Below are 26,480 nucleotides of genomic sequence, written 5' to 3' on the forward strand. Positions count from 1 at the left end.
CATACATATCCATACTCCTCTGTAACTCCATTAAACAGCAGGCTGAGGCAAAAGGTTTGCCAAAGACTGAAGATAAGCCTGAGCTACATCATGAGACACTAACTCAGAATTTATTCCCAAGAGCTGGGCAGAAGATGGCTTGGTTGGTACAGAATGGGCCATGCAAGCATTAGGACCTGCACTGAACATTCCACAACCCAGGGAAAAAGTCAGGTGTGATGCTGTGTGCCTGTAACCCCAGAGCTAGGTAGGTGGAAGCAGGAAGATTCCCTGGAGTCTTTCTTGATAATCATCTTAGCCTAATAGGAAAACTCCATTAGGTGAGAGATCTAGGCCCAGGTGGTCAGTGATTGATGAAGATACTTCATGTCCACATCTGGTGTCTGCAAGGTCACGCCTTCTCCAAAAACAAGACTAAACAAAAAGCCAGTGAGAAGGGACATGGGCATTTTCCCCCAGCAGAAAAGGGCAGAACCGATCTTATGTCACAAGCCAATTTGAGAAGTGAAAGTTTGGGTAGAAACTGGCCAAATTGAGATGATGGGAGACCAGTTGTCATCATGTGGGGAACACACCTGAAAGCTGGCAGCTGCTAGGCAGCCAATGACAGTAGTGTGGGATTAGGCAAGTCCCTGATTCAGGGTTTGGGCTATGAGGCTCTGTCCCTTTAAGGAGAAAGAAGGTTGTTCCTATGTGGCTGGTCCCTCATATCCATGATCCTGGTAACATTGTTGGTGTTCAGCATAGTAGATAGGTTGATGGCCTATGTACACGGTCTGGCTTCATATGCCTATGGATTGACAGCAGGAGGCATAAGAGTGCCAACATGGGACAATTCACTGGTCAGTGTATACATAGATTGGGGGGGGGTTCTTTTATTGGGTTCTAGAGGTGACTGTGGAGGTGGGACACTGGCATTCTCACTGGAGTCTTTCTGGAGGAGTAGGAGGAGTAGGTTAGGTAGGTGCATCATTGATGGTGGGTAACTCTATGAATGGCAGTAGAGTTATTTTAGAATTTCTAGGCAGTGATTTTGGTAATGTGAGTGGAGATGATGTTTTTCTTTTCTTTTCTGGGGGGGGGAGGGGGAGGAGGTTGCTGAAGGCAGAACTCAGAAGCTTACACCCACACTCCACAGGGTCTCTACCACTGAGCTACACCCCCAGAAGAACCTCAATGGAGGACTCTAGGCAGCTGCTTTACCTCTGAACAAGGCCCCAGCCCCTTATTTGGGTATGGATTCTAGACAGCTACATTCCCATCCTCTGCCTTGTTTGAGACAGGTCTATGTAGCCCAGGCTGGCCTCTAGCTCAATGTGTAGCTGCAGACAACCTTGTATTTCTGATCATCCTCCCATGTGCAGGGATCCCAGGTGTGCACTGCCAGACTCAGCTCAGACTCAGTTCAGCACAGTGCTCAGGGTGAAATATAGGCCTGCTCACCTGCTAGGCAAGCATTCTGTGAAGAAGCCACAATCCCAGGACCCCTCAACTGCCTTTACCTTGTATTTTGAGACAGATAACATCTATGTGTCTCTAAATGGTATAACTCCCCAGCTGATGGAGTACTTAGGTTGGGCTCAACACAGTGTGTGCGCTGCCAGACTCAGCTCAGACTCAATTCAGCACAGTGCTCAGGGTGAAATATAGGCCTGCTCACCTGCTAGGCAAGCATTCTGTGAAGAAGCCACAATCCCAGGACCCCTCAACTGCCTTTACCTTGTATTTTGAGACAGATAACATCTATGTGTCTCTAAATGGTATAACTCCCCAGCTGATGGAGTACTTAGGTTGGGCTCATCACAGTGTGAGGAAGGAGAGAGGAAGAGTGAGTGTGAGAGAGCAAGAGGGAGAGTAAGAGATAGAGGAGTAGAGGGAGAGAGAGAGAGAGAGAGAGAGAGAGAGAGAGAGAGAGAGAGAGAGAGAGAGAGAGAGAGAGAGAGAGAGAGGTTGGGGTAACTGTAGTTATCTTTCCAATTCTCCAGTTAGCATTCACATGAACAAGGGCTTCATATTTCTGGTCCTGGTACTATGCCTCATTCTCTGGACCACCATGTCCCTCTCCTTCTGACCAGTCTACCACTGCTTGAACAAGATAGACTTCGTCTTCAGTTTCCTTGGCATTGGCATCGGTAAGTGTTGGCAAAGGAAAGGGTGACTGTGATCCACCACCCAACCCCAGAGCCTCCTCCTACCCAGAGGTGTGGCTAGATTTCCAGCTCTGCTGCTCCTAGGGAGAGGGGTGTCTTTGTGTCTTTCTTGGGCTTTCTCTGTATCCCAGGGTGGCTTTCGACTCACTCTGTAGTCTATTCTGGCTTTGAATATGCCATATTCTTGTCTCAGCATCATAACTAGCTGCGATTAAAATCTTCTGCCCACTATTGTGACTGATGGACTTGTCCCTCATTTTCCTTTCTTCTCTGAGTGTGTATCCATTTGTCATGTGTGTGTGTGTGTGTGTGTGTGTGTGTGTGTGTGTGTCTGTGTCTGTGTCTGTGTCTGTGTCTCTGTGTGTGTCTATTTGTGGCAAGTCAGGGAGGTTATCTCTGTTCGTCTCATTTTGTGGGTGGTGGTGGTCCCTGTCTAGCCTTCTGTCCTTCTCTGGGCCCACTCCAGTACAGGGCTCCTTATTCTCCTCAGCCTGACTCTGTTTGTGGTCAACTGCAATAGGTTGTGCCTGAGGCCACAGGTTTCCGACCAGGTGGCCTTCTATCTGTGCTGTTGTGCAATAGTCTTTATGCTGTGGGCCTGTAAGTTTGGGCCTTGGATGGAACGGCAGTGCTTGGGCAGAGCAGGGGTGGAGCCCTGGAAGGGGGTCAGCCTCCTCAGCTTAGTTAGGGTTTGGGGTGGGGCTCTGAGTCAAGTGCTCATGGGGTCCCTTCCCAGAGGAACTTTGTCCTTCATCAACCAAGTACTAATGTGGAACTACAGTTTGCTTTCCATGGAGCAGAGGCTCAGCTACTTCCATTGGGCCTTGAGACAACAATCATTGCAGTTGCAGCAGCAGTCCATTTTGGACAGGACCTTGGAGCCTGCCCAGAGGTTGTCTGTTATAAACAGCTTTGTGAACTACCATGTGATCTCCAACAGAGGGACTTGTCATCTTCTCAGGACACTGATGAGTTCCCACAGCCAGATGCCTCAACCTATGTCCCTGTGGCTCAGTTTCCATCAGACCTCTCTTGATGTCTCATATTTCCCCTGAGAGCAGGTAGCACCCTCAGGACACAGGTGGCAAGACCAGTTCTACTCGCTAAGGCCTACTCCTTTCTGACTGAATATTGACAGGGACCCTTCTCCCGAAGTTCTTTGATACTCTTAGCTGTGCCTATGTCTCTCTAAACAGACAGTGTTTTGTGGTCCTGTGTAGCAGCAGCAGCAGCAGCAGCAGCAGCAGCAGCAGCAGTGTGGCCCTTTTCCCAAGATGGGTGATTCTCTGTCCCACTGGACATGGTTCTAAGTCATTCTTCAACCTTTGGTCCAGCCCTACCAAAGAAATCCTGTCCAGTGTCCCCTGGTTGTGACACTGAAGTCTAGTCTTTGGGGCAGTCCCTGCCCTTCTGTGGACAGACTCTTCTCCATTGAGTCAAGGCTTCATTAACATAAAACCGAAGCCCAGTTCAAAAAACCCAGTTTGGCATTCTGACTTCTCAGTGTCTGACTGTTTATCATCTCTTCTGCTTCCAGTATAGGGTCAGGCCTAGCTTGAGTCAATCATTCTGAAGTCTCTTTTCTTTTCCTGTGTGATCTGAACATTTTTCTTGTCATAGGAGACTTATGGGCATTCCTGAGTTGGCCTGAGCCTTTTGTCTGCATTTGTCTCAATCCCATCCCCTTAAGCAACAGTACATGTACATATGTCCCTTGCTAATTTTACTGTGGAAGTCCAGACCGTAGCTGAGGGATCCTTGATTTGGTACCGTACTCCAGTAGGACAGAGAATGTCAGACCTTAAACTCATTTGTTGCATGGTGTATTTTATTGAAAACAGCAGATAATGTGACACTCAGGGGTTTTTTGCCATAGTGTCTTTTATCCAGGAGGTAAACTTAATAAGTTTTGTGAAGACGCCTGGCGCAATGGGTTTAGCGCATGGGATAGAGCCCCATGATGTGATACCGTGGAGATCACCATCACAGATCAGTGGGCCTCCTGAGTCACCCTGAGAGAAGGACATGGAATAGGAGTAAGGAAGCACCTGGCAGTTGGGTTCTACATAACAACCTGGAACTGACTCCCAGGAAGGAACACAGGGACTCTTAAGAGGCAGCTCTGGTCAGTAAGTGAGGTAATCCAGCTCTTGGGAGCCCAGATCTTGCGAGGACATTAGGTTGTGGTGAGGGCCTCAGAGGACCATCCCCTAAGCAAAGTCACAGAGGAGAAATCGTACCAGCTACAGGATCCTCCCCTCCCAGGACACATCCCTTCCACGGGGAAGGCATTAAAAAGCCTGCCTAGTCAGGGTGTTGAAGTGGGAACCCAGAACCTCAGTTCTCTCAGCCCTTCACCTCATTGCAGACAGGGTCTGTCTCACCTTGCAAGTGCCTTTGCCTCCACCCATCTCTCCTGCACACAGCATGACATCTGTGACTTTATGTACGTAGGCTTTGGCACATTTCTCATTGGGCAGGAGCTTGATGAACACACACTGAAGATCATTTGGGATTTGATCTTTGAATCAGGAAGAAAGTAGGTGGTGAGCAGGGTCCAGTCCAGTTTTATCTGCCCCTCCCCCACACCAAGCTGTATCCTTGGAGAAGACTCACATTTCGTGGGTGTAATGCTGCCCCAGCCTGAGGCTAGGCATGTGCTCCCCAGCTTGGGCTCCTCAGTGGGCAGGGCAATGGGCTTCACAGCATCTGTGATGTCAGCTGGCTCGCTGAGACGGAGCAACATCAGGTCATTGCTCCTGTCCTCAGTATGTGGGATGTGGTCATTCAGGTGGGTCATGTTGTAGTCAGGGTGGGGGAAGCTTTTACTGACCAATCGGTGCTGAGCAGAGGGTTCACGTTGGAATAGCTTCTTTTTGCCCAGCCAAACATTATGCTGGCTGGTGGCACTGGAAGGAGATGCAGGAAGTAGGAAGAGAGAATCAGGGTGATTGGATAGAGTCAGAAGAGGGGGAGGAGGGAGGGAGGAAGGAAAAGAGTGTCAGGGACAGAAACACACAGAGACAGAAAGATACACCACACACACACACACACACACACTCACACACACACACACAGAGAGAGAGAGAGAGAGAGAGAGAGAGAAAGAAAGAGATAAAGAGAGAGAAACACAAACAGAGAGACAGAAAGGCATATACATACATACATACATACATACATACATACATACATACATACATATATACATACATGCATAAGGAGTCAGAGAGGCAGAAAGAGACAGAGACAGGAACAGAAGACAAAGGAAGAGGGGGCAGGGAGGAGGGGTAGGCTTGAGAGCTGCTCAGGAGCAGCTAGGACAGGGCTGAACTTCCCCAGCAGGTAAGGCTTGGCCTGCAGCCCAAGGTCTGAGCTCTCCCCTCCCTCCCCAGCATCCAGCTCTCTCTGTACTCAGTTACCTCACCCAGCTCCAGTTCTGACCAGCCCTTCTCTGTGTATCCTAGAGTGGACAGAAGGTCCTAAAGGCAGAGCTGCTCTGAGGAGAGTGAGGACTTCTCTCACAGCCTATCATCTTGGGACAGCACTCTCTTATCATGAGGGGCCCTTTAGGCCTTTTCCCCACTATGGTCTGTAGTGATATAAGAGAACACATGAAGCCGGACGTGGTGGCGCACGCCTTTAGTCCCAGCACTTGGGAGGCAGAGGCAGGTGGATTTCTGAGTTCGAGGCCAGCCTGGTCTACAAAGTGAGTACCAGGACAGCCAGGGCTACACAGAGAAACCCTGTCTCGAAAAAACAAAAAAACAAAAAAAAAAAAAAACAAACCCAAAAAACAAAACAAAAAGAAAAAAGAGAACACATGAGACCCAGAACCAGAAAGGTGTTCCTAGTGTCCCAAGGCAGAGATGCACAGCGGCAGATGTCCACGGATGCACTCAGACTTGAATACAGACAGGAGACAGAGAGATAAGAAGACATAAAAGAAAGAAATAGGACTTTGAACGCAAACCTGGAGGGTGGAGTAAAGAGAGACCCCTGAGGACAAGGATAGACTTTCAGTCAGTCCCACCCCACTGCCCTTCACTAATCGAAACGGTCCTGGAGTCATGATCTCTGGCTGCCACCCTGCTTTCATGTCTCCACCCTTACTCACTTGCCATAGCAGTGGGCAGCTGTGAGAACCCAGTTGGGGTCCAACAGGACTCCCCCACATATATATTTGTTGTAGCGGAACACAGCCACATGCCAGGGTTGGGAATTCTTCTCACATTTAAATCCTCCAACTATTCGAGACTGGACAGGAGGTGCAGAATCTGCAACAGGAGCAAAGGGGTAGGGGAGAGTTGGCACATGCAGGGAGGTCAACCCTTGATGGACACAGTTAAGCACTGCTGGGATCAGGGGAAATGGCCAGGGGATCTAGGGAAGGGACTCATATATGGCTGGTCCTGGATAGGGAGATCTATGCTGTGGGTATAGAAAGAACTCTTGAATCAGGAATTGGATATAATGTCAGGCCAGTTTAGAGTTTCAGGTTAAGGGATGGCAGGAAAGCTTCAATTTTAGTCCAATGAGAATGAAATTCTCTGGTATGGAATTTAGAGTCTTCAAGGCTTCAGAAGAAGTCACGGCCTTGGATGGGTTTTGGCAAGTCTGGAAATGTGAGACCTCAGAAAATTGGATTTGAATGAATAAATAAAACCAGGAAAGGGAGCTTGGGGTTGATTTGGGGGTTCTTGGATTGGGCATGGAGTGGCAGTGGGATGGAGAGATTGAGGAATTTCCATGTAAAAGGAGCAGGGTCAAGGCTAGGGCGTGGGCTCCTGTTAGGGTTTGCGGTGGGGATGACATCTAAGAGGGGTGGGGCTCCCTAAGAAAGGATTTTGAGCTGGGATAAGCAGTGATAGAAGGAAATTCTGGGGGTCTGTGAGGAAAAGGCTCTGCTTCCTGTGGAGGGGCGTAAGTGATCTGGGTATTGGATAGGATCAGGGTTCTCTTAGTGGTAGCCCCAAGACAGGAGTGGAAAAGGAATTAAAGCCTCTGGGCAGAAGTAAAAACAAGTTAGGTCACTGGGAGGCAGAGAGGAGGACCCAATAATGTGAGGTACAAGGGTTAGAAATTGGGTCTTTGGGGTGTGCTGCACAGAGTGGGAACCAGAGCTGTGTACTGGGGCTCTGATGAGATAGGACAGGAGCCTGCAGCTCAGGGAGTGAGGCATGAGGGGGAAGAGCAGGCCAAGGCACAGCATTTGGAAACAGAGGAAATCTTGGCAAGCCATGCATAGCTGCACTGTAACCTCAGTATCCAGCAGGCTGAGGCAGAGGGATTGCCATGGATGAAGACAAGCCTGGGCTACATCATGAGACACTAACTCAGAACTTATTCCCAAGAGCTGGGCTAGAGATAGCTTGGTTGCTACACGATTGGTCATGCAAGCATTAGGACCTGAGCTGAACCATCCAGAAACCAGGGAAAATATCAGGTGTGATGCTGTGTGCCTGTAACCCCAGAACTGTTTAGGTGGAAACAGGAGGATTCCCTTGAGTTTTTCTGGACAGCCATCTTAGCCTGAACAGAAGTCTCCATTCATTGAGAGACCATGCCAATGTTGTGAGTGATTGATGAAGACACTTGTCAAAGTCTGGTGTCTGTCAACTGACCCCTTGTCCAAAAATGATACTAAGTCAAAAAGCCAGCGAGAAGTGACCTGGGGATTCCTCCACACCAGAAAGGGACAGGGAACCCATCTGACGTATAAGCCAATTTAAGAGGAAGTTTTGGTAGAAACTGAGCATCTTGGGAAGATGGGGGATCAGTTGTCATGAGGTGGCGAACACAGATGAAGGCTGGCAGCTTCTGGACAGCCTAAGGTTCTAGTGTGGGATTTAGGCAAGCCTCTGATTCAAGGTTGGGGCCATGAGGCTCTAGGATAAACAAAGTACTGTAGGGAAATCCAATGTTCTAAGTTTGGTAAGAAGTTGGGTTCTTTAGAAAGACTGGAGAAGCACAGAGATGGTCAGGTGTCTAAGGAAGAGAAGAAAGCTCTGGAAAGTGGGAGTGGACAGGCGTCTGTCCTGGGAGCAAGGACTGTGAGGGACCTGGCACTGAGCAGGGCAGAGAAGGAGGAGCAGGTGGTGCTTCATGATGTAGCTGGGGTGAGGAGAGAGGGGGAAAGGGATGGCCAGGGCCAAAGGCAGCAGGAGAGTCAGGGCTGTGACCCCTCCCTTTCCCTCATCTCACCAATCCCTCCTAGGGACAGGGCAAGGAACAGGATCAGGAACCACATGGTAACAGGTGTCCAGGAGCCGCAGGCAGTGAACTTGGAGCTGTTGAGGATCCTCGGGAGACTTTAAAACCCTCATTCTCCCCACAGCCCCTCCCCTGTCCTGTTGCCACCCAGATGCTGACAAAGCATTGCCCTTGCTTACAGATTTGGACTCCCTGCTTCTACCCTTCTGGCTGTGGGAAATGGAGGGCCCTGTTGTACCCTCTGTACAATAGGCCCTAGGTCACCCTGGATACCTTCCCAGGGAGGAGATTGGGTGGGGCAGGTCATCCTGTTCCTGGAGCTGTTGGAGTTCCGGGGACCTTAGCCAGATGGCAAGGTCAGGGGTAATGGTGAGTTGGTGTGAAAGGCAGATGGAGGAGCAAGTGATGCCCAACCCACAGCTCTAAGAAAGTTGCAATTAGAACAAGATTTTTTCACCAGTGATATCCAAAACGGCTGCTAGTTCCCTGTAGATACAAATCATTTTTTTGAGAATGCCAAAATTCTTCCCTTTTTGCACTTCAAACTCTGTGTCACTGATTTTATTGTTCCTATGAGAAGTTTGGGAGCTGGGTGTAGTGGTTCACACCTTTAATACTAGCACTTTGAAGCCACAGCCAGGTGGATCTGTGAGATTTTAGACTCTAGTATTCTGTGATGTAGACCAACCTAGTCTACTTATTGACTTTCAAGACAGTCAGGGTAATATATAGAGCTGTCTCAAAACAAACTAATAAAATAAAATAAAATAAAATAAAATAAAATAAAATAAAATAAAATAAACAAATACAAGTTATGGTGCAGATTACCATGGCCTGATCACTCTTTTACTCAAAAGTATGAAATCTCAGGTTATTCCAGGGGAGGGTCACCCACCTTGAATAGAGTTGGGATAACAATGACCTTTCACTTCCTTATTTCCTAGATCCTGATCTACATTTTGAGGTTAGCACAGCCTGGGCCATGAGAGACCCTTTCTCAAGAAACAAAAACCAGAATATGTCACTTCCCTCCAGAAGCCTTGTTAAAAGTTCAGCTTGGCAGCTTCAAATTTTGATGCACACCTTTGATCCCAGAACTTAGGAGTCAGGGGCTGGTGGATCTTGGTGAGGTCCAGGTTAAACTGGTTCACATAGTGTATTCAGGTCAGTGAAACAACACAGGGAGACTTTGTCTCCAACGTTAAAACATCAAGAATTCAGCATGGGTTCTGGTACAGAGAAGGGGAAATACCCAGCCACTGACACCTACTTACTGTTGCAGGTTTCAAACCCATCCCCTCTTGTTGAGCATCTAGACTATTTCAGCTCTCATGGCAGTTAGCACATTGACCTGGGTGTATGCATGCATGCTCTGTAAGCTCCAAGAAAGCCAGGCTAGTCTTAATCCAGTGTAGGTGAGGAGCTGGTGATCAATTGCCCACCTAGTTCTCTTCTGAGTCCTAGACCTCTGTCCTAAGTTCTTCTGAAAACTACACTGTTCTTTTCTCTAAATGACAAGAGAGGAAGCATGCGTTCATCCACTTGTGAGTACATCCATGCACTTAATATTTTTGTACGTCTTCAAGCATACATAATCATGCTGGAGTTTGAGATAGGTGTACTGCACCGGAAGAGCTCAGTGCATGAGAATGGAAAGAATTGATGTGGTGCTGGTGATGAGCTTCAAACAGCATCCACAAGGAACTCATTGTTGATGAGAGGGTTATATGTAAATGAGGAAGAGGATGAAGGTTTGTATGCATTGAGAAAGGGAGAAAAGATCCAGTTTCCCAGAATATTTCCCTCCTCTGCTGACCTGTTCTGTTCCTGGGAGGAGGACTGAAATTTTGTCCTATGTGGCTGGTCCCTCATGTTCATCTTCCTGGAGACTTGCTGGTGTTCATTGTAATGGATGTGTAGATTATCTACGTGCACCCAGCATACACTGGATTTATCTGCCTCTGGATTGACTACAGGGGGCATAAATGTTCCATCGTTGAACGAATCACCGGTCAGTGAATATGTAGACTGGGGGTTCATTTCATTGTGTTCTAGAGGTGACTGTGGGGGTGGGTTACTGCCACTCTCCCAGGAGTCTTTCTGGGGGTCTATGTTTGGGCTCACAGTGGGGACATCAATGTTGGTGGATCACTCTATGAGTGGCAGTAGAGTTATTTTTGAATTTCTAGGTAATGATTTTGTTAATGTGAGTGGAGGTGATGTTTCTTCCTTTATATCTATTTTTTCATGAGAGAGGAGGAAGGGGTTTCTGAAGTCAGAACCCAGTGCCTTACACAAACACTTCACAGGTTTTCACTCACTGAGCCACACCCCCAGAAGAACCTCGTTGGAGACTCTAGGCAGGTGCTGAATCTCTGAACCATTTCCTGCCCCTTATTGTGGGATGGATCTAGACAGCTACATTCCCTCCCTCTGCCTTGTTTGAGACAAGTCTATGTAGCCCAGGCTGACCTCCAGCTCAATGTGCATCTGTGGACAACCATGATTTTCTGATCTTCCTTCCAATTGCAGGAATCACAGGCATGTGCTGCAGACTCAGCGCAGCACAGTGCTGAGGATGAAATGCAGGATGCTCACAGCTAGACAAGCATTCTGCCAACTAAGACACAACACCAGGACCCCTCAACTGCTTTTACCTCATTTTTGGAGACAGATAAGATCTATGTGTTTCTAACTGCTCAGGTAGAACATGAAAAGACACTCCTCCTAGCTTGGGCTCCCCATGCTGTGAGAGGAAGGGGAGAGAAAGAGAGAGAGAGAGAGAGAGAGAGAGAGAGAGAGAGAGAGAGAGAGAGAGAGAGAGAGAGAGAGAGAGAGAGAGAGGTAGACCTAGAGAGAGGTTTGAATGAGTAATGACTGTAGTTATCTATCCACATTTCCTTTCCAGTTTACATTTTCATGAGCAAGGGCTTCTTATTTCTAGCCCTGGCACTATGCCTCATACTCCTGCCTACTATGTTTCTTTCCTTTCAACTAGTCTGCTGCCGCCTGAACATGATAGACTTCATCTTCAGTTTCCTCAGCATTGCCATTGGTAAGTGTTGGCAAGGACAAGGGTGACTGGGGATCCTCTACTCAACCCCAGAGCCTCCTCCTACCCAGAGATGTGGCTAGATTTCCAGTTCTGTCTAGCCTTCTGTCCTTCTCACGTCCTTCTCCGGAAGAACTCTGATACACTTAGCTGTGGTTATGTCCCTATAAACAGACCCTGGTTTGTGGTCCCATGCAGCTGGAACAGTGTGGCCCTTTTCCCAAGATGGGTGACTCTCTGCCCCACAGGACATGGTTCTAAGTCACTCTTCATCCTTTGGTCCATCCCTACCAGAGACATCCCCTCCAGTGGCTCTTGGTGGAGGGACTGCAGCCTACCTAGCCTTTGAGGCTGTCCCTGCCCTTTTGTGTACAGACTCTAGTGAGTCAAGGCTTTCTTAACAAAACACCCCAGCCCAACTCAAGAAACCCAGGTAGGCAGTCTGAATTCGCAGTTTTCTGACTGTTTATTCAACTGCCAGGTCCTGCCTTCCATCACTTCGGCTTCCAGTAAAGGGTCAGGACTAGCTGGAGTCTCCCATTCTTTTCTCTCTAGGCTTTTCCTCTGTGATCTGAACATTTTCTTTGCCAGAGGAGACTCAAGTGGCATCCCCGAGGTGGTCTGAGCCTTTTGTCTGCATTTGTCTCAACCCCATGTCCTTAGCCAACAGAACATGTCCACCTGTCCCTTGCTGATCTACTTTGGAAGACCTGACCTTAGCCTGAGGGAATCTTGATTGTATACCGCACTCCAGTAGGACAGAGAATGTCAGACCTTGAACTCATTTGCTTCATGGTGGGTTTTATGGAGAACATGGGACAATGTGACACTCAGGCATTTTTTGTCATAGTGTCATTTATCCAATAGTTGAACTTAATAAGTTTAGTGTAGACACTTGGTATACCAGGTGAACCGCGTGTTATAGTGCCCACGATGGAGAACACCATCATAATATAGTGCCATGATGGAGAACACCATCACAGATCAGTGGGCCTCCTGTGTCTCCCTGAAAGAAGGACGGGGAGAAGAGGAAGGCAGGGCCTGGCAGTTGGATTCTTGTAGACAACCTGGAACTGACTCCCAGGGAGGAATACAGGATCTCTGTGAGGCAGCTCTGTTCAATAGGTGAGGGAATACAGCTCTTGGGAGCCCAGATCTTGCGAGGACATTGGGTTGTGGTGAGGGTGTCACAGGACATCCTCTATGCCAAGTCACAGAGGAGAAATAGTATCAGCTACAGGATCCTCCCCTTCCAGGGCGCATCCCTTACATAGGGAAGGATGCAAAGAGCCTGCATAGTCAGGGTGTTGAAGTGGGAACCAAGAACCTCAGTTCCCTCTTTCAGCCCTTCGCCTCATGGCAGAAAGTGCCTGTCTCACCTTGCAAGTGTCTTTGCCTCCACCCTTCTCTCTTGCAGACAGCATGACATCTCTGACTTTCTCTATGTGGTTTTTGGCACAGTTCTCATTGGGCAGAGCTTGATGAACACACACTGAAGATCATCTGGCTTTTGCCCTGTGGATCAGGGAGAAATTTGTTGGTGAGCAGGGGCCAGCTCCTTCCTCTCTGCCCCTCCCTGACACCCAGCTCTGTTTCTTGGACCAGACTCACATTTCGTGGGTGTAATGCTGCCCCAGCCTGAGGCTAGGCATGTGCTACCCAGCTTGGGCTCCTCAGTGGGCAGGTCGATGGGCTTCACAGCATCTGTAATGTCAGCAGGCTTGCTGAGGAGGAGCAACATATGGTCATTGCTGTAGTAGTCCTCAGAATGTATGGTATAGTGCATAAGGAGACTCATGTTGAAGCCAGGGTGAAGGAAGCTTTTGCTGACCAATTCGTGCTGTGCAGAGGTTTCCTCTTGGAATAGCTTGTTTTTGCCCAGCCAAACCTCATACTGGCTGGGAGACAGGGAGGGAGATGGAGCAAGTAAGAAGAGGCAATGGGGAGATTGGTTAGAATAAATAGGAAGGGGTCGGGGAGGAGGGAGGGAGGAAGGAAGAGAGAGTCAGGGACAGAAACACAGACAGACAGACAGACAGACAGACACACACACACACACACACACACACACACCCCTGGAAACAGTTACAGAAAAACAAACAGAGACACAGAAAGGCACATATATATGTACATACACAAACTCAGACACATACATACATACATACATACATACATACATACATACATACATGTTGAGTCAGAGAGTCAGAAGGGACAGAGACAGGAACAGAAGTTAAGGGAAGATGGGACAGGGAGAAGGGGAGGCCTGAGAGCTGCTCAGGTACAGCTCAGGACAGCGCTCAACTTCCCCAGCAGGTAAGGCCTGGCCTGCAACCCAAGGTCTGAGCTCTCCTCTCCCTCCCCAGCATCCAGCTCTTTCTGTACTCAGTTACCTCACCCAGCTCCAGTTTTGACCAGCCCTTCTCTGTGTATCCTAGAGTGGACAGAAGGTCCTAAAGGCAGAGCTGCTCTGAGGAGAGTGAGGAATTCTCTCACAGCCTACCCTCTGGGACAGCCTGTTCTATCCTGAGAGGCCCTTTAGGCCTTGTCCCTACTATTGTCACTAGTGATAAAAGAGAACACATGAGACCCAGACAGGTGTGGGCAAAGTCCCAAGGGAGAGACACACAGTGGCAGATGGCCATGCAGACAGTAAGATGTGAATACAGACAGGAGACAGACGGACAATAAGACAGAAAAGTTAGAGGGCTGGTGAGATGGCTCAGCAGGTAAGAGCACTGTCTGCTCCTCTGAAGGTCCTGAGTTCAAATCCCAGCTATCACATGGTGACTCACAGCCATCTGTCATGAATTCTGACGCTCTCTTCTGGCACATCCAAACACAGCTACAGTGTACTTATGTGTAATAATAAGTCTTTCCTAAAAAAAAAAAAGACAGAAAAGATAGAAACAGGACTCTGAACACAAATCAAGATTCAGGAGGAAAGAGACACCCAGGACGTCATGGATGTCAAGTCCCACCCTATTACCCTTCAGTACCCCAGCCTGGCCTGGAGTCATGTTCTCTGGCTGCCAATCTGCTTTCCTGTCTCCAAGCTTACTCACTCTTCATAGCAGTGGCAGCTGTGAGAACCCAGTTGGGGTTCAACAGGACTCCCCCGCATATGTGTTCATTGTAGTGGTACACAGCCACCTGCCAGGGTTGGGAGTTCTTCTCACAGTTAAATCCTCCAACCACCCAAGACTGGACAGGAGGTGCAGCATTTGCAACAGGAGCAATGGGGGAGGGGAGAGTTGGCGCATATAGGGAGGTGTACCGTTGGGGGACACATCTAAGCAGGGCTGGGATCTGGGGACATGGCCAGGAGATCTGGAGTAGGGACGAGTATATGGCTGGTCCTGGATAGGGAGATCTATGCTGTGGGGACAGAAAGAACTCTTGAATCAGGAATCGGGTATAGTGTCAGGTCACTTTATAGTTTTGGGTTAAGGGGTGTCAGGGAAGAGAGGGGGGGATCCAACTTATTCTTAGTCCAATGAGAATGATATCCTCTGATATGGACTTTAGAATCTCCAAGGTTTAAGAAGACATCACAGTCTTGGCTGGGTTTTGGGAATTCTGGAAGGTGAGGTGTCAGAAAACTATATTTCAATGAAAAATGAATCCAGGAAAGGGAGCTTGGGGTTGATTTTGGGTTTCTTAGATTGGGCATGAAGTGGCAGCTGGGATGGAGAGAATGAAGGGATCCAGGACAAAGGGGCAGCAGGGTCAAGGCTAGGGCGTGGGCTCATTTTAGGATCTGTGGTGGAGATGACATCTAAGAGGGGTGGGGCTCCCTCAGAAAGGAGTTTCAGATGGGACAAGCAGTGAAAGAAGGAAGTTCTGGGTGTCTGTGACAGAAAGGCTCTGCTTCCTGTGGAGGTGGTCAAATGATCTGGGTATTGGAGAGTCTCAGGGTTCTCTTGGAGGCAACACCAGGACAAGAGTGGAAACATAGATGGAGCAAGTTTGGCCACTGTGAAGCAGAGGTGAAGACACACTGATGTGAGGTACTAGGGTTAGGCATTGGGGTCTTTTGGTGTTTCATGCCAGAGTGGGTACTAGGGCTATGCAGTGGGGCTCTGGAGAGAGGAGACAGGAGCCTCAGGCTCAGGGAGGGAGGTATGAGGGGGAAGAGCAGGCCAAGGCACAGCATTGGAAACAGAGGAAATCTTGGCAAGCCATGTATAGATAAACACACTTCTCTGTAACCTCAGTACACAGCAAGCTGAGGCAGAGGGATTGCCATGGACTGAAGACAAGCCTAGGCTACATCATGAGACACTAACTCAGAACTTATTTCCAAGAGCTGGGCAGGAGATGGCTTGGTTGCTACAGGATTGGCCATGCAAGCATTAGGACCTGAGCTGAACCATCCAGAAAACAGGAAAATTGTCAGGTGTGATGCTGTGTGCCTGTAAACCCAGAGCTGGTTAGGTAGAAACAGGAGGATTCCCTTGAGTTTTGCTGGACATTCATGTTAGCCTAAATAGGAAGTCTCCATTCAGTGAGAGATGCTGCCAATGTTGGAGTGATTGATGAAGATACTTCTTGTCCAAGTCTAGTGTCTGCCAACTGACCCTTTCTCCAAAAATGAGAGTAAACCAAAACGCCGAGAATTGACATGGGCATTCTCCCCACACCAGAAAGGGAGGGGTAACCCATCTGAGCTTACAAGCCAATTTGAGAAGAGAAAGTTTTGGTAGAAACTGTGCAACTTGGGAAGATGGGGGACCAGTTGTCAGGATATGGAGAACACAGCTAAAGGCTGGCAGATGCTGGACAGCCTAAGGCTCTAGTGTGGGATCTAGGCAAGCCTCTGACTCAGGGGTTGACTTATTCTATGCCTGGGAGGAGGAAGGATAGTTGGTCCTACATGGCTGGTCCCTCATCTCCATCTTCCTGGCAACTTTGTTGGTGTTAAGCATGGTGGATGTGCAGATGGCCCATTGAAAATCGGTACATTGGCTTCATTGGCCTCTGGATTGACTGCATTGCATATACGTGCCCCAACATGGGCCTGTTTACTGGTCAGTGTATACATAGACTGGGGGGTTCTTCTATTGGGTGGTAGAGGTAACTGTGTGGGAGGGCCACTGGCATTCTCCCAGGAGTCTCTCTGAAAGTGTAGGTTAGAGCTCACAGTAGGGGCATCACTGATGGTGGGTAACTTTATGAGTGGCAATAGAGTTATTTTAGAATTTCTAGGTAGTGATTTTATTAATGTTGTGAAGGTGATGTTTTTCTTCTCTTTTTGGGGGTGGGGGAGGGGCGGGTGTTGGGGTTGCTGAAGGCAGATCCCAGAGCCTTACACATATAGACCACAGGGTCTCTACCACTGAGCCACATTCCCAGAAGAATGTCATTGGAGGACTCTAGGCAGGTGCTCTACCTCTGTACCATGCCCTGCCCTTTATTGTCCCATGGATTCTAGACAGGTAGTGAGGTACATTCCCTTCCTCTGCCTTGTTTGAGACAGGGTCTCATGTAGCCCAGGCTGGCCTCCAGCTCCTTGTGTAGCTGTGGACAACCATGATTTTCTGATCCTCTTCCCAAGTGCAGGGATCCCAGGCACAGGCTTCCAGACTCAGCTCAGCACAGTGCTCAGGGTGAAATGCAGGATGCTCACAGCTAGGCAAGCATTCTGCCAACTAAGACCCAACACCAGGACCTCTGGACTGCCTTTACCTTGTATTTTGAGACAATATCTATGTGTCTATAAACTGCTCAGACACAGCCTTGAAAAGGCACTCCTCCCCAGCTGCTACAGTACTTATTTTGGGCTTCTCAGGGTGTGAGAGAAGAAGAAGAAGAAGAAGAAGAAGAAGAAGAAGAAGAAGAAGAAGAAGAAGAAGAAGAAGAAGAAGAAGAAGAAGAAGAAGAGAGAGAGAGAGTGAGTGAGAGAGAGAGAGAGAGAGAGAGAGAGAGAGCAAGAGAGTGAGAGAGTGAGGTAGAGAGAGAGATGGGGGTAACTTCAGTTATCTCTCTGACTCTCCTTCCCAGTTTATGTTCATATGAGCAAGGGCTTCATATTTCTGGTTCTTGCACTATGCCTCATCCTCCTGCCCACCATGTTCCTCTCCTTTCGACCCGTCTGCCACCACCTGAACAAAATAGACTTCATCTTCAGTTTCCTCAGCATTGGCATTGGTAAGTGTTGGCAAGGACAGGGGTGACTGGGGATCCTCCACCAACCCCAGAGCTTTCTCTTATCCAGAGGTGTGCCTAGATTTCCAGTTCTGCAGCTCTGAGGTAGAGGGGTGTCTCTATGTCTTTCTTGGGCTTTCTCTGTATCTTGGGCAGGCTGTGGTCTCACTCTGTAGTCCTTCCTGGCTTTGACTTGTCTCAGCATCATATGTAGCTGGAATTAAAAGCTTATGCCCACTATTGTGACTGATGGCCTTGTCTCCTAATTTCTTTTTTTTTTGTTTGTTTGCTTTTTTTTAATTAGGTAATTTCCTCAATTACATTTCCAATGCTATCCAAAAAGTCCCCAATACACTCCCCCCCCCAGTCCCACCCCCACCCACCCCCACCCCTTGGCCCTGGCATTCCCCTGTACTGGGGCATATAAAGTTGGCAAGTCCAATGGGCCTCTCTTTCCAGTGATGGCCTACTAGGCCATCTTTTGATACAAATGCAGCTAGAGTCAAGAGCTCTGGGGTACTGGTTAGTTCATAATAATGATCCACCTATGGGGTTGCAGATCCCTTTAGCTCCTTGGGTACTTTCTCTAGCTCCTCCATTGGGGGCCCTGTGATCCATCCACTAGCTGACTGTGAGCATCCACTTCTGTGTTTGCTAGGCCCCGGCATTGTCTCACAAGAGACAGCTATATCAGGGTCCTTTCAGCAAAATCTTGCTAGTGTATGCAATGGTGTCAGCGTTTGGAAGCTGATTATGGGATGGATCCCTGGATATGGCAGTCTTTAGATGGTCCATCCTTTCTTCACAGCTCCAAACTTTATCTCTGTAACTCTTTCCATGGGTGTTTTGTTCCCAATTCCAAGAAGGGGCACAGTGTCCACAATTTGGTCTTCGTTCTTCTTGAGTTTCATGCGTTTAACAAATTGTATCTTATATCTTGGGTATCCTAAGTTTTTGGGCTAATATCCACTTATCACTGAGTACATATTGTGTGAGTTCCTTTGTGAATATGTTACCTCACTCAGAATGATGCCCTCCAGATCCATTCATTTGACTAGAAATTTCATAAATTCATTCCTTTTAATAGCTGAGTAGTACTCCATTGTGTAAATGTACCACATTTTCTGTATCCATTCCTCTGTTGAGGGGCATCTGGGTTCTTTCCAGCTTCAGGCTATTATAAATAAGGCTGCTATGAACATAGTGGAACATGTGTCCTTCTTACCGGTTGGAACATCTTCTGGATATATGCCCAGGAGAGGTATTGCTGGATCCTCTGGTAGTATTTTCTGAGGAACCGCCAAACTGATTTCCAGAGTGGTTGTACCAGCTTGCAATCCCACCAACAATGAAGGAGTGTTCCTCTTTCTCCACATCCTCGCCAGCATCTGCTGTCACCTGAATTTTTGATCTTAGCCATTCTGACTGGTGTGAGGTGGAATCTCAGGGTTGTTTTGATTTGCATTTCCCTGATGATTAAGGATGTTGAACATTTTTTCAGGTGCTTCTCTGCCATTCGGTATTCCTCAGGTGAGAATTCTTTGTTCAGTTCTGAGCCCCATTTTTTAACGGGGTTATTTGATTTTCTGGAGTCCACCTTCTTGAGTTCCTTATATATATTGGATATTAGTCCCCTATCTGATTTAGGATAGGTAAAGATTCTTTCCCAATCTGTTGGTGGTCTTTTTGTCTTATTGACGGTGCCTTTTGCCTTGCAGAAGCTTTGCAACTTTATGAGGTCCCATTTATCGATTCTCGATCTTACAGCACAAGCCTTTGCTGTTCTATTCAGGAATTTTTCCCCTGTACCCATATCTTCGAGGCTTTTCCCTACTTTCTCCTCTATAAGTTTCAGTGTGTCTGGTTTTATGTGGAGTTCCTTAATCCACTTAGATTTGACCTTGGTACAAGGAGATAGGAATGGATCAATTCGCATTCTTCTACATGATAAACGCCAGTTGTGCCAGCACCATTTGTTGAAAATGCTGTCTTTTTTCCACTGGATGGTTTTTGCTCCCTTGTCAAAGATCAAGTGACCATAGGTATGTGGGTTGATCTCAGGGTCTTCAATTCTGTTCCATTGGTCTACTTGTCTGTCGTTATACCAGTACCATGCAGTTTTTATCACAATTGCTCTGTAGTACAGCTTTAGGTCAGGCATGGTGATTCCTCCAGAGGTTCTTTTATCCTTGAGAAGAGTTTTTGCTATCCTAGGTTTTTTGTTATTCCAGATGAATTTGCAGATTGCCCTTTCCAATTCATTGAAGAATTGAGTTGGAATTTTGATGGGGATTGCATTGAATCTGTAGATTGCTTTTGGCAAGATAGCCATTTTTACAATGTTGATCCTGCCAATCCATGAGCATGGGAGGTTTTTCCATCTTCTGAGATCTTCTTTAATTTCTTTCTTCAGGGACTTGAAGTTCTTGTCATACAGATCTTTCACTTCCTTAGAAAGAGTCACGCCAAGGTATTTTATATTGTTTGTGACTATTGAGAAGGGTGTTGTTTCCCTAATTTCCTTCTCTGCTTGTTTATCTTTTGTGTACAGAAAGGCCATTGACTTGCTTGAGTTAATTTTATATCCAGCTACTTCACCGAAGCTATTTATCAGGCTTAGGAGTTCTCTGGTGGAATTTTTAGGGTCACTTATGTATACTATCATATCATCTGCAAAAAGCGATATTTTGACTTCTTCTTTTCCGATTTGTATCCCCTTGATCTCCTTTTGTTGTCTAATTGCTCTGGCTAGGACTTCAAGTACAATGTTGAATAGGTAGGGAGAGAGTGGGCAGCCTTGTCTAGTCCCTGATTTTAGTGGGATTGCTTCCAGCTTCTCACCATTTACTTTGATGTTGGCTACTGGTTTGCTGTAGATTGCTTTTATCATGGTTAGGTATGGGCCTTGAATTCCTGATCTTTCCAAGACTTTTATCATGAATGGGTGTTGGATTTTGTCAAATGCTTTTTCAGCATCTAACGAGATGATCATGTGGTTTTTGTCTTTGAGTTTGTTTATATAATGGATTACATTGATGGATTTTCATATATTGAACCATCCTTGCATCCCTGGGATGAATCCTACTTGGTCAGGATGGATGATTGTTTTGATGTGTTCTTGAATTCGGTTAGTGAGAACTTTATTGAGGATTTTTGCATCAATATTCATAAGGGAAATTGGTCTGAAGTTCTCTATTTTTGTTGGGTCTTTATGTGTTTTAGATATCAGAGTGATTGTGGCTTCATAGAATGAGTTGGGTAGAGTACCTTCTGTTTCTATTTTGTGGAATAGTTTGTGAAGAACTGGGATTAGTTCTTCTTTGAAGGTTTGATAGAACTCTGCACTAAACCCATCTGGTCCTGGGCTTTTCTTGGTTGGGAGACTATTAATGACTGCTTCTATTTCTTTAGGGGATATGGGACTGTTTAGATCATTAACCTGATCTTGATTTAACTTTGGTACCTGGTATCTGTCTAGAAACTTGTCCATTTCATCCAGGTTCTCCAGTTTTGCTGAGTATAGCCTTTTGTAGAATGATCTGATGGTGTTTTGGATTTCTTCAGGGTCTGTTGTTATGTCTCCCTTTTCATTTCTGATTTTGTTAATTAGAGTACTTTCCCTATGCCCTCTAGTGAGTCTGGCTAAGGGTTTATCTATCTTGTTGATTTTCTCAAAGAACCAGCTCCTCGATTGGTTGATTCTTTGAATTGTTCTTCTTGTTTCCACTTGGTTGATTTCACCCCTGAGTTTGATTATTTCTTGCCGTCTACTCCTCTTGGGTGAATTTGCTTCCTTTTGTTCTAGAGCTTTTAGGTTTTTGTCAAGCTGCTAATGTGTGCTCTCTCTAGTTTCTTTTTGGAGGCACTCAGAGCGATGAGTTTTCCTCTTAGAAATGCTTTCAGTGTGTCCCATAAGTTTGGGTATGTTGTGGCTTCATTTTCATTAAATTCCAGAAAGTCCTTAATTTCTTTCTTTATTCCTTCCTTCACCAAGGTATCATTGAGAAGAGTGTTGTTTAGTTTCCACGTGTGTGTTGGCTTTCTATTATTTATTTTGTTATTGAAGATCAGTCTTATTCCATGGTGATCTGATAGGGTGCATTGGACAATTTCAATATTTTTGTATATATTGAGGCTTGTTTTGTGACCAATTATGTGGTCAATTTTGGAGAAGGTACCATGAGGTGCTGAGAAGAAGGTATATCCTTTCATTTTAGGATAAAATGTTCTGTAGATATCTGTCAGATCCATTTGTTTCATAACCTCTGTTAGTTTCACTGTGTCCCTGTTTAGTTTCTGTTTCCATGATCTGTCCATTGGTGAAAGTGGTGTGTTGAAGTATCCCACTATTATTGTGTGAGGTGCAATGTGTGCTTTGAGCTTTACTAAAGTATCTTTAATGAATGAGGCTGCCCTTGTATTTGGCGCATAGATATTCAGAATTGATAGTTCCTCTTGGAGGATTTTACCTTTGATGAGAATGAAGTGCCCTTCCTTGTCTTTTTTGATGACTTTGGGTTGGAAGTCAATCTTATCAGATCTTATAATGGCTACTCCAGCTTGTTTCTTCCTACCATTTGCTTGGAAAATTGTTTTCCAGCCTTTCATTCTGAGGTAGTGTCTATCTTTTTCTCTGAGATTAGTTTCCTGTAAGCAGCAAAATGTTGGGTCCTGTTTCTGTAGCCAGCCTGTTAGTCTATGTCTTTTTATTGGGGAGTTGAGTGCACTGATATTAAGAGATATTAGGGAGAAGTAATTGTTGCTTCCTTTTATTTTTGTTGTTAGAGTTGGTGTTCTGTTTTTGTGGCTGTCTTCTTTTAGGTTTGTTGAGGGATTACCTTCTTGCTTTTTCTATGACATGGTTTCCGTCCTTGTATTGGTTTTTTTCTGTTATTATCTTTTGAAGTGCTGGATTCGTGGAAAGATAATGTGTGAATTTGGTTTTATCGTGGAATACTTTGGTTTCTCCATCTATGGTAATTGAGAGTTTGGCTGGGTATAGTATCCTGGGCTGGAAATTGTGTTCTCTTAGTTTCTGTATAACATCTGTCCAGGCCCTTCTGGCTTTCATAGTCTCTGGTGAAAAATCCGGTGTAATTCTGATAGGCTTGCCTTTATATGTTACTTGACCTTTTTCCCTTACTGCTTTTAGTATTCTATCTTTATTTAGTGCATTTTTTGTTCTGATTATTATGTGTCGGAAGGAATTTCTTTTCTGGTCCAGTCTATTTGGAGTTCTGTAAGCTTCTTGTATGTTCATGGGCATCTCTTTCTTTAGGTTAGGGAAGTTTTCTTCTATAACTTTGTTGAATATATTTGCTGGTCCTTTGAGTTGAAAATCTTCATTCTCATCTACTCCTATTATCCGTAGGTTTGGTCTTCTCATTTTGTCCTGGATTTCCTGGATATTTTGAGTTAGGATCTTTTTGGATTTTGTATTTTCTTTGATTGTCGTGCTGATGTTCTCCATGGAGTCTTCTGCACCTGAGATTCTCTCTTCCATCTCTTGTATTGTGTTGCTGATGCTCGTATCTATGGTTCCAGATTTCTTTCCTAGTGTTTCTATCTCCAGTGTTGCCTCAATTTGGGTTTTCTTCATTGTTTCTACTTCCCTTTTTAGGTCTTGGATGGTTTTATTCAATTCCATCACCTGTTTGGTCTGGTTTTCCTGCAGTTCTTTAATGGATTTTTGTGCTTCCTCTTTAATGTCTTCTACCTGTTTAGCAGTGTTCTCCTGCAATTCTTTAAGGGATTTTTGTACTTCCTCTTTAATGTCTTCTACCTGTTTAGCAGTGTTCTCCTGCAATTCTTTAAGGGATTTTTGTACTTCCTCTTTAATGTCTTCTACCTGTTTACCAGTGTTCTCCTGCAATTCTTTAAGGGATTTTTGTGCTTCCTCTTTAATGTCTTCTACCTGTTTACCAGTGTTCTTTTGTATTTCTTTAAGTGTGTTATTAAAGTCATTCTTGATGTCCTCTACTATCATCGTGAGATATGCTTTTAGAACCGGGTCTAGCTTTTCCGGTGTGTTGGGGTGCCCTGGACTGGGCGAAGTTGGAGTGCTGGGTTCTGATGATGGTGAGTGGTCTTGGTTTCTGTTAGTAAGATTCTTACGTTTACCTTTCGCCATCTGGTAATCTCTGGGATTAGTTGTTATTGTTGTCACTGTTTAAAGATTGGAGCAGACTCTGTGTTTCAGTCACCAGAAGTCTCAAAATCCTGTGGCGGGTGTCGTGGGTAGCTGGTGGGTGTCAGCAGACCCTGCGCTCTAGCTACCCCGGTGCTGTTCAGACCGGAAGAGGCTTGTGGCCCTACTCAGGCCGGATTTCTGCCTCCCCAACCAAAGCAGTCTCAGGTCCCGCGCAATTGGACTGGAGCAGAAGCTGTGTTCCACTCACCAGAAGTCTCAAGATCCTGTGGCGGGTGTCGTGGGTAGCTGGCGGGTGTCAGCCGACCCTGCGCTCTAGCTACCCAGGTGCTGATCAGACCGGAAGAGGCTTGTGGCCCTACTCAGGCCGGTTTTCTGCTTCCCTAACTAATGCAGTCTCAGGTCCCGAGCGCAATTGGATTGGAGCAGAAGCTGTGTTCCACTCACCAGAAGTCTTAAGATCCTGTGGCGGGTGTCGTGGGTAGCTGGCGAGTGTCAGCCGACCCTGCGCTCTAGCTACCCAGGTGCTGATCAGACCGGAAGAGTGTCTCCTAGTTTCTATTCCTCTCTGAGTATGTACCCATTTGTCCTGTGTATGAGTGTATGTATATGTGTGTGTGTGCGTGTGCGTGTGTGTATGTGTGTGTGTGAGTGTGTGTATCTACTTGTGGCAGATCAGGGAGTTTGTTTCTGTCTCTCTCATTTGGGGGTTGGTGGTGTTACCTGTCTAGCCTTCTGTCCTTCTCTGACCCCACCCCAGTGCAGGGCTCCTGATTCTCATCAGCCTGATTCTCTTTGTGGTTAACTGCAATAGGCTGTGCCTGAGGCCACAGGTATCCTACCAGCTGGCCTTCTAACCTGTGCTGGTGTGCCATGGTCTTGATGCTGTGGGATGGTGAGGGCATGACCTCTGACTGAAGGGCAGGGCCTCAGATGGAAAGGTGGTGCCTGGGCAGGGCAGGGACAGAGCCGAGGAAAGGGGGTCAACCTCCAAGGTCAAACTGGGGCTTGGGGTGGGGCTCTGTGTCTACTACCCACGGGAACTTTGCCTTTCCTCAACTAAGTGGGAATTAGCAGCTGCAGTACACCTTTCATGGAGTGGGGTCTCAGCTACTTCCATTGGGACTCCTGACACCACTCATTGCAGTTGCACAGCAGTCCATTTTGGACAGGAACTTGGAGCCCGCCCAGAAGTTTTCTGATGTAAACAGCTTTGTGAACTACCACGGTGTTCTCCAACAGAGGGGTTTGTCATCTTCTCAGGACACTGATGAGTCCCCATGGCCAGATACCTCCACCCTGTGGCTCAGTTTCCATCAGATTTCCATTAAGGTCCCATACTTCCCCTGAGAGCAGGTAGTATCCTTGGGACACAGGTGGCAAGCCCAGAGCTACTCCCTAGGGCCCCCTCCTTTCTGACTGAATATTGGCCGGGACCCTTCTCTAGAATCCTCCAATTCTCTCAGCTGCTCCTCTGTCCCTCTGAGCAAACACTGTTTATTAGACACAAGCAGCATGAGCAGTGTGACCCTTTTCCCAAGATGGGTGATTCTCTGCCCCACAGGACATGGTTCTAAGTCATTCTTCATCCTTTGCCCCCCCCCCAAAGAAATCCCAACCAGTGTCCCCTAGCCTAGCCTTTGGGGCAGTCCCTTGCCCTTCTGTGGACAGACACTTCTCCAGCGAGTTAAGGCTTTATTAATATAACACCCTAGACCAACTCAAGAAACCCAGGTAGGCAGCCTGAATTCACAGTGTCTGACTGTTTATCATCTCTTCTGCTTTCTGTGTAGGATCAGGCCTAACTGGAGTCAATCATGCTGATGTCTCTTACCTTTAACTCTGTGATCAGAACATTTTTCTTGCCATAGGAGACTCATGTGGTATATTAGGGTTTTACTGCTGTGAACAGACACCATGACAAGTCTTGTAAAAAACAACATTTATTTGGGGCTGGCTTACAGGTTCAGAGGTTCAGTCCATTACCATCAAGGTGGGAACATGGCAACATCCAGGCAGGCATGGTGCAGGAGGGGCTGAGAGTTCTATGTCTTCATCCATTGGCTGTTAGTGGAAGACTGACTTCCAGGCAACTAGGGTGAGGGTCTTAAGTCCACACCCACAGTGACACACCTATTCCAACCAGGTCAAATTTTCAAATGGTGCCACTCTCTTGTCCACGAATATACAAACCATGACATTCCACTCCCTGGTCCCCATAGACTTGTTCAACCACAGGAATCTATGGGGAGGGCATACTTAAACATAGCATAATGCAAAATGCATTTAGTCCAAATTTTAAAGTTCTCATAGTCTATAGCATTCTCAACAACATTAAAAATCCAAAGTTCAGGGTCTCTTCTGAGATTCATCCAACCACTTAACTGTAATCCCCAAAGAAAGACAGGAATCCAGCTGGGCAAACTTCAACCTCTGTGTCTCCATGGATGATGTCAAAGCTGTCTTCAGATCTCCACTCCTTTTTATCTTTATTGTCTGCAACAAATTGCTTTCTCCTAGGCTGGTTCCATTCTCTCTGTTAGAAGCTTTCCTTAGCATGTATCCTATGGCTCTGGCATCTTTAACATCTTTGAGTCTCCAAGGCAATTTCAATGTTACAGCTTCTTGTTTCAATGTCTGGGATTCCACTTGATCTTTTGGACTCCTCCTAAGGACTGGCATCACTTCTCCAACTCTGCCCTCTGTAGCATTCTAAGCTCAAGTTGACCCACTCCACTACGGCTTCTGTTCCTGGTGATCATCCCATAGAATT

The 26,480-nt window shown here is 46.6% G+C and overlaps 1 protein-coding gene and 3 pseudogenes across 2 annotated transcripts; 2 read left to right on the forward strand and 2 right to left on the reverse strand.

The window, feature by feature from the left end:
• The first annotated feature begins 153 nt into the window (after positions 1-153).
• Positions 154-3,186, forward strand: LOC147003273 (uncharacterized; annotated as a pseudogene).
• Positions 3,187-4,006: 820 nt separating this feature from the next.
• Positions 4,007-8,410, reverse strand: LOC110298249 (kallikrein 1-related peptidase b27). Of its 2 annotated transcripts, none has more exons than XM_021167381.2 (5): positions 8,352-8,410; positions 6,265-6,424; positions 4,767-5,050; positions 4,535-4,671; positions 4,007-4,162 (listed from the first exon to the last, which is right to left on the reverse strand). In XM_021167381.2, the coding sequence occupies exons 1-5, from the start codon at positions 8,395-8,397 to the stop codon at positions 4,007-4,009; spliced, it is 783 nt and encodes a 260-aa protein (XP_021023040.1). In that variant the 5' UTR covers positions 8,398-8,410. The 2 variants fall into 2 exon arrangements, with proteins under 2 accessions (XP_021023040.1, XP_021023038.1); XM_021167379.2 differs by having other exon boundaries at positions 4,767-5,059.
• A 3,832-nt stretch (positions 8,411-12,242) lies between these two features.
• Positions 12,243-26,480, reverse strand: part of LOC110298260 (epidermal growth factor-binding protein type B-like) — a 42,659-nt pseudogene continuing 28,421 nt past the window's right edge.
• Positions 15,759-25,038, forward strand: LOC147003274 (uncharacterized; annotated as a pseudogene).

This window comes from Mus caroli, unplaced genomic scaffold, assembly GCF_978045245.1.
Source record: "Mus caroli unplaced genomic scaffold, Mus_caroli_1 scaffold_8, whole genome shotgun sequence".
Classification (NCBI taxonomy): domain Eukaryota; kingdom Metazoa; phylum Chordata; class Mammalia; order Rodentia; family Muridae; genus Mus; species Mus caroli.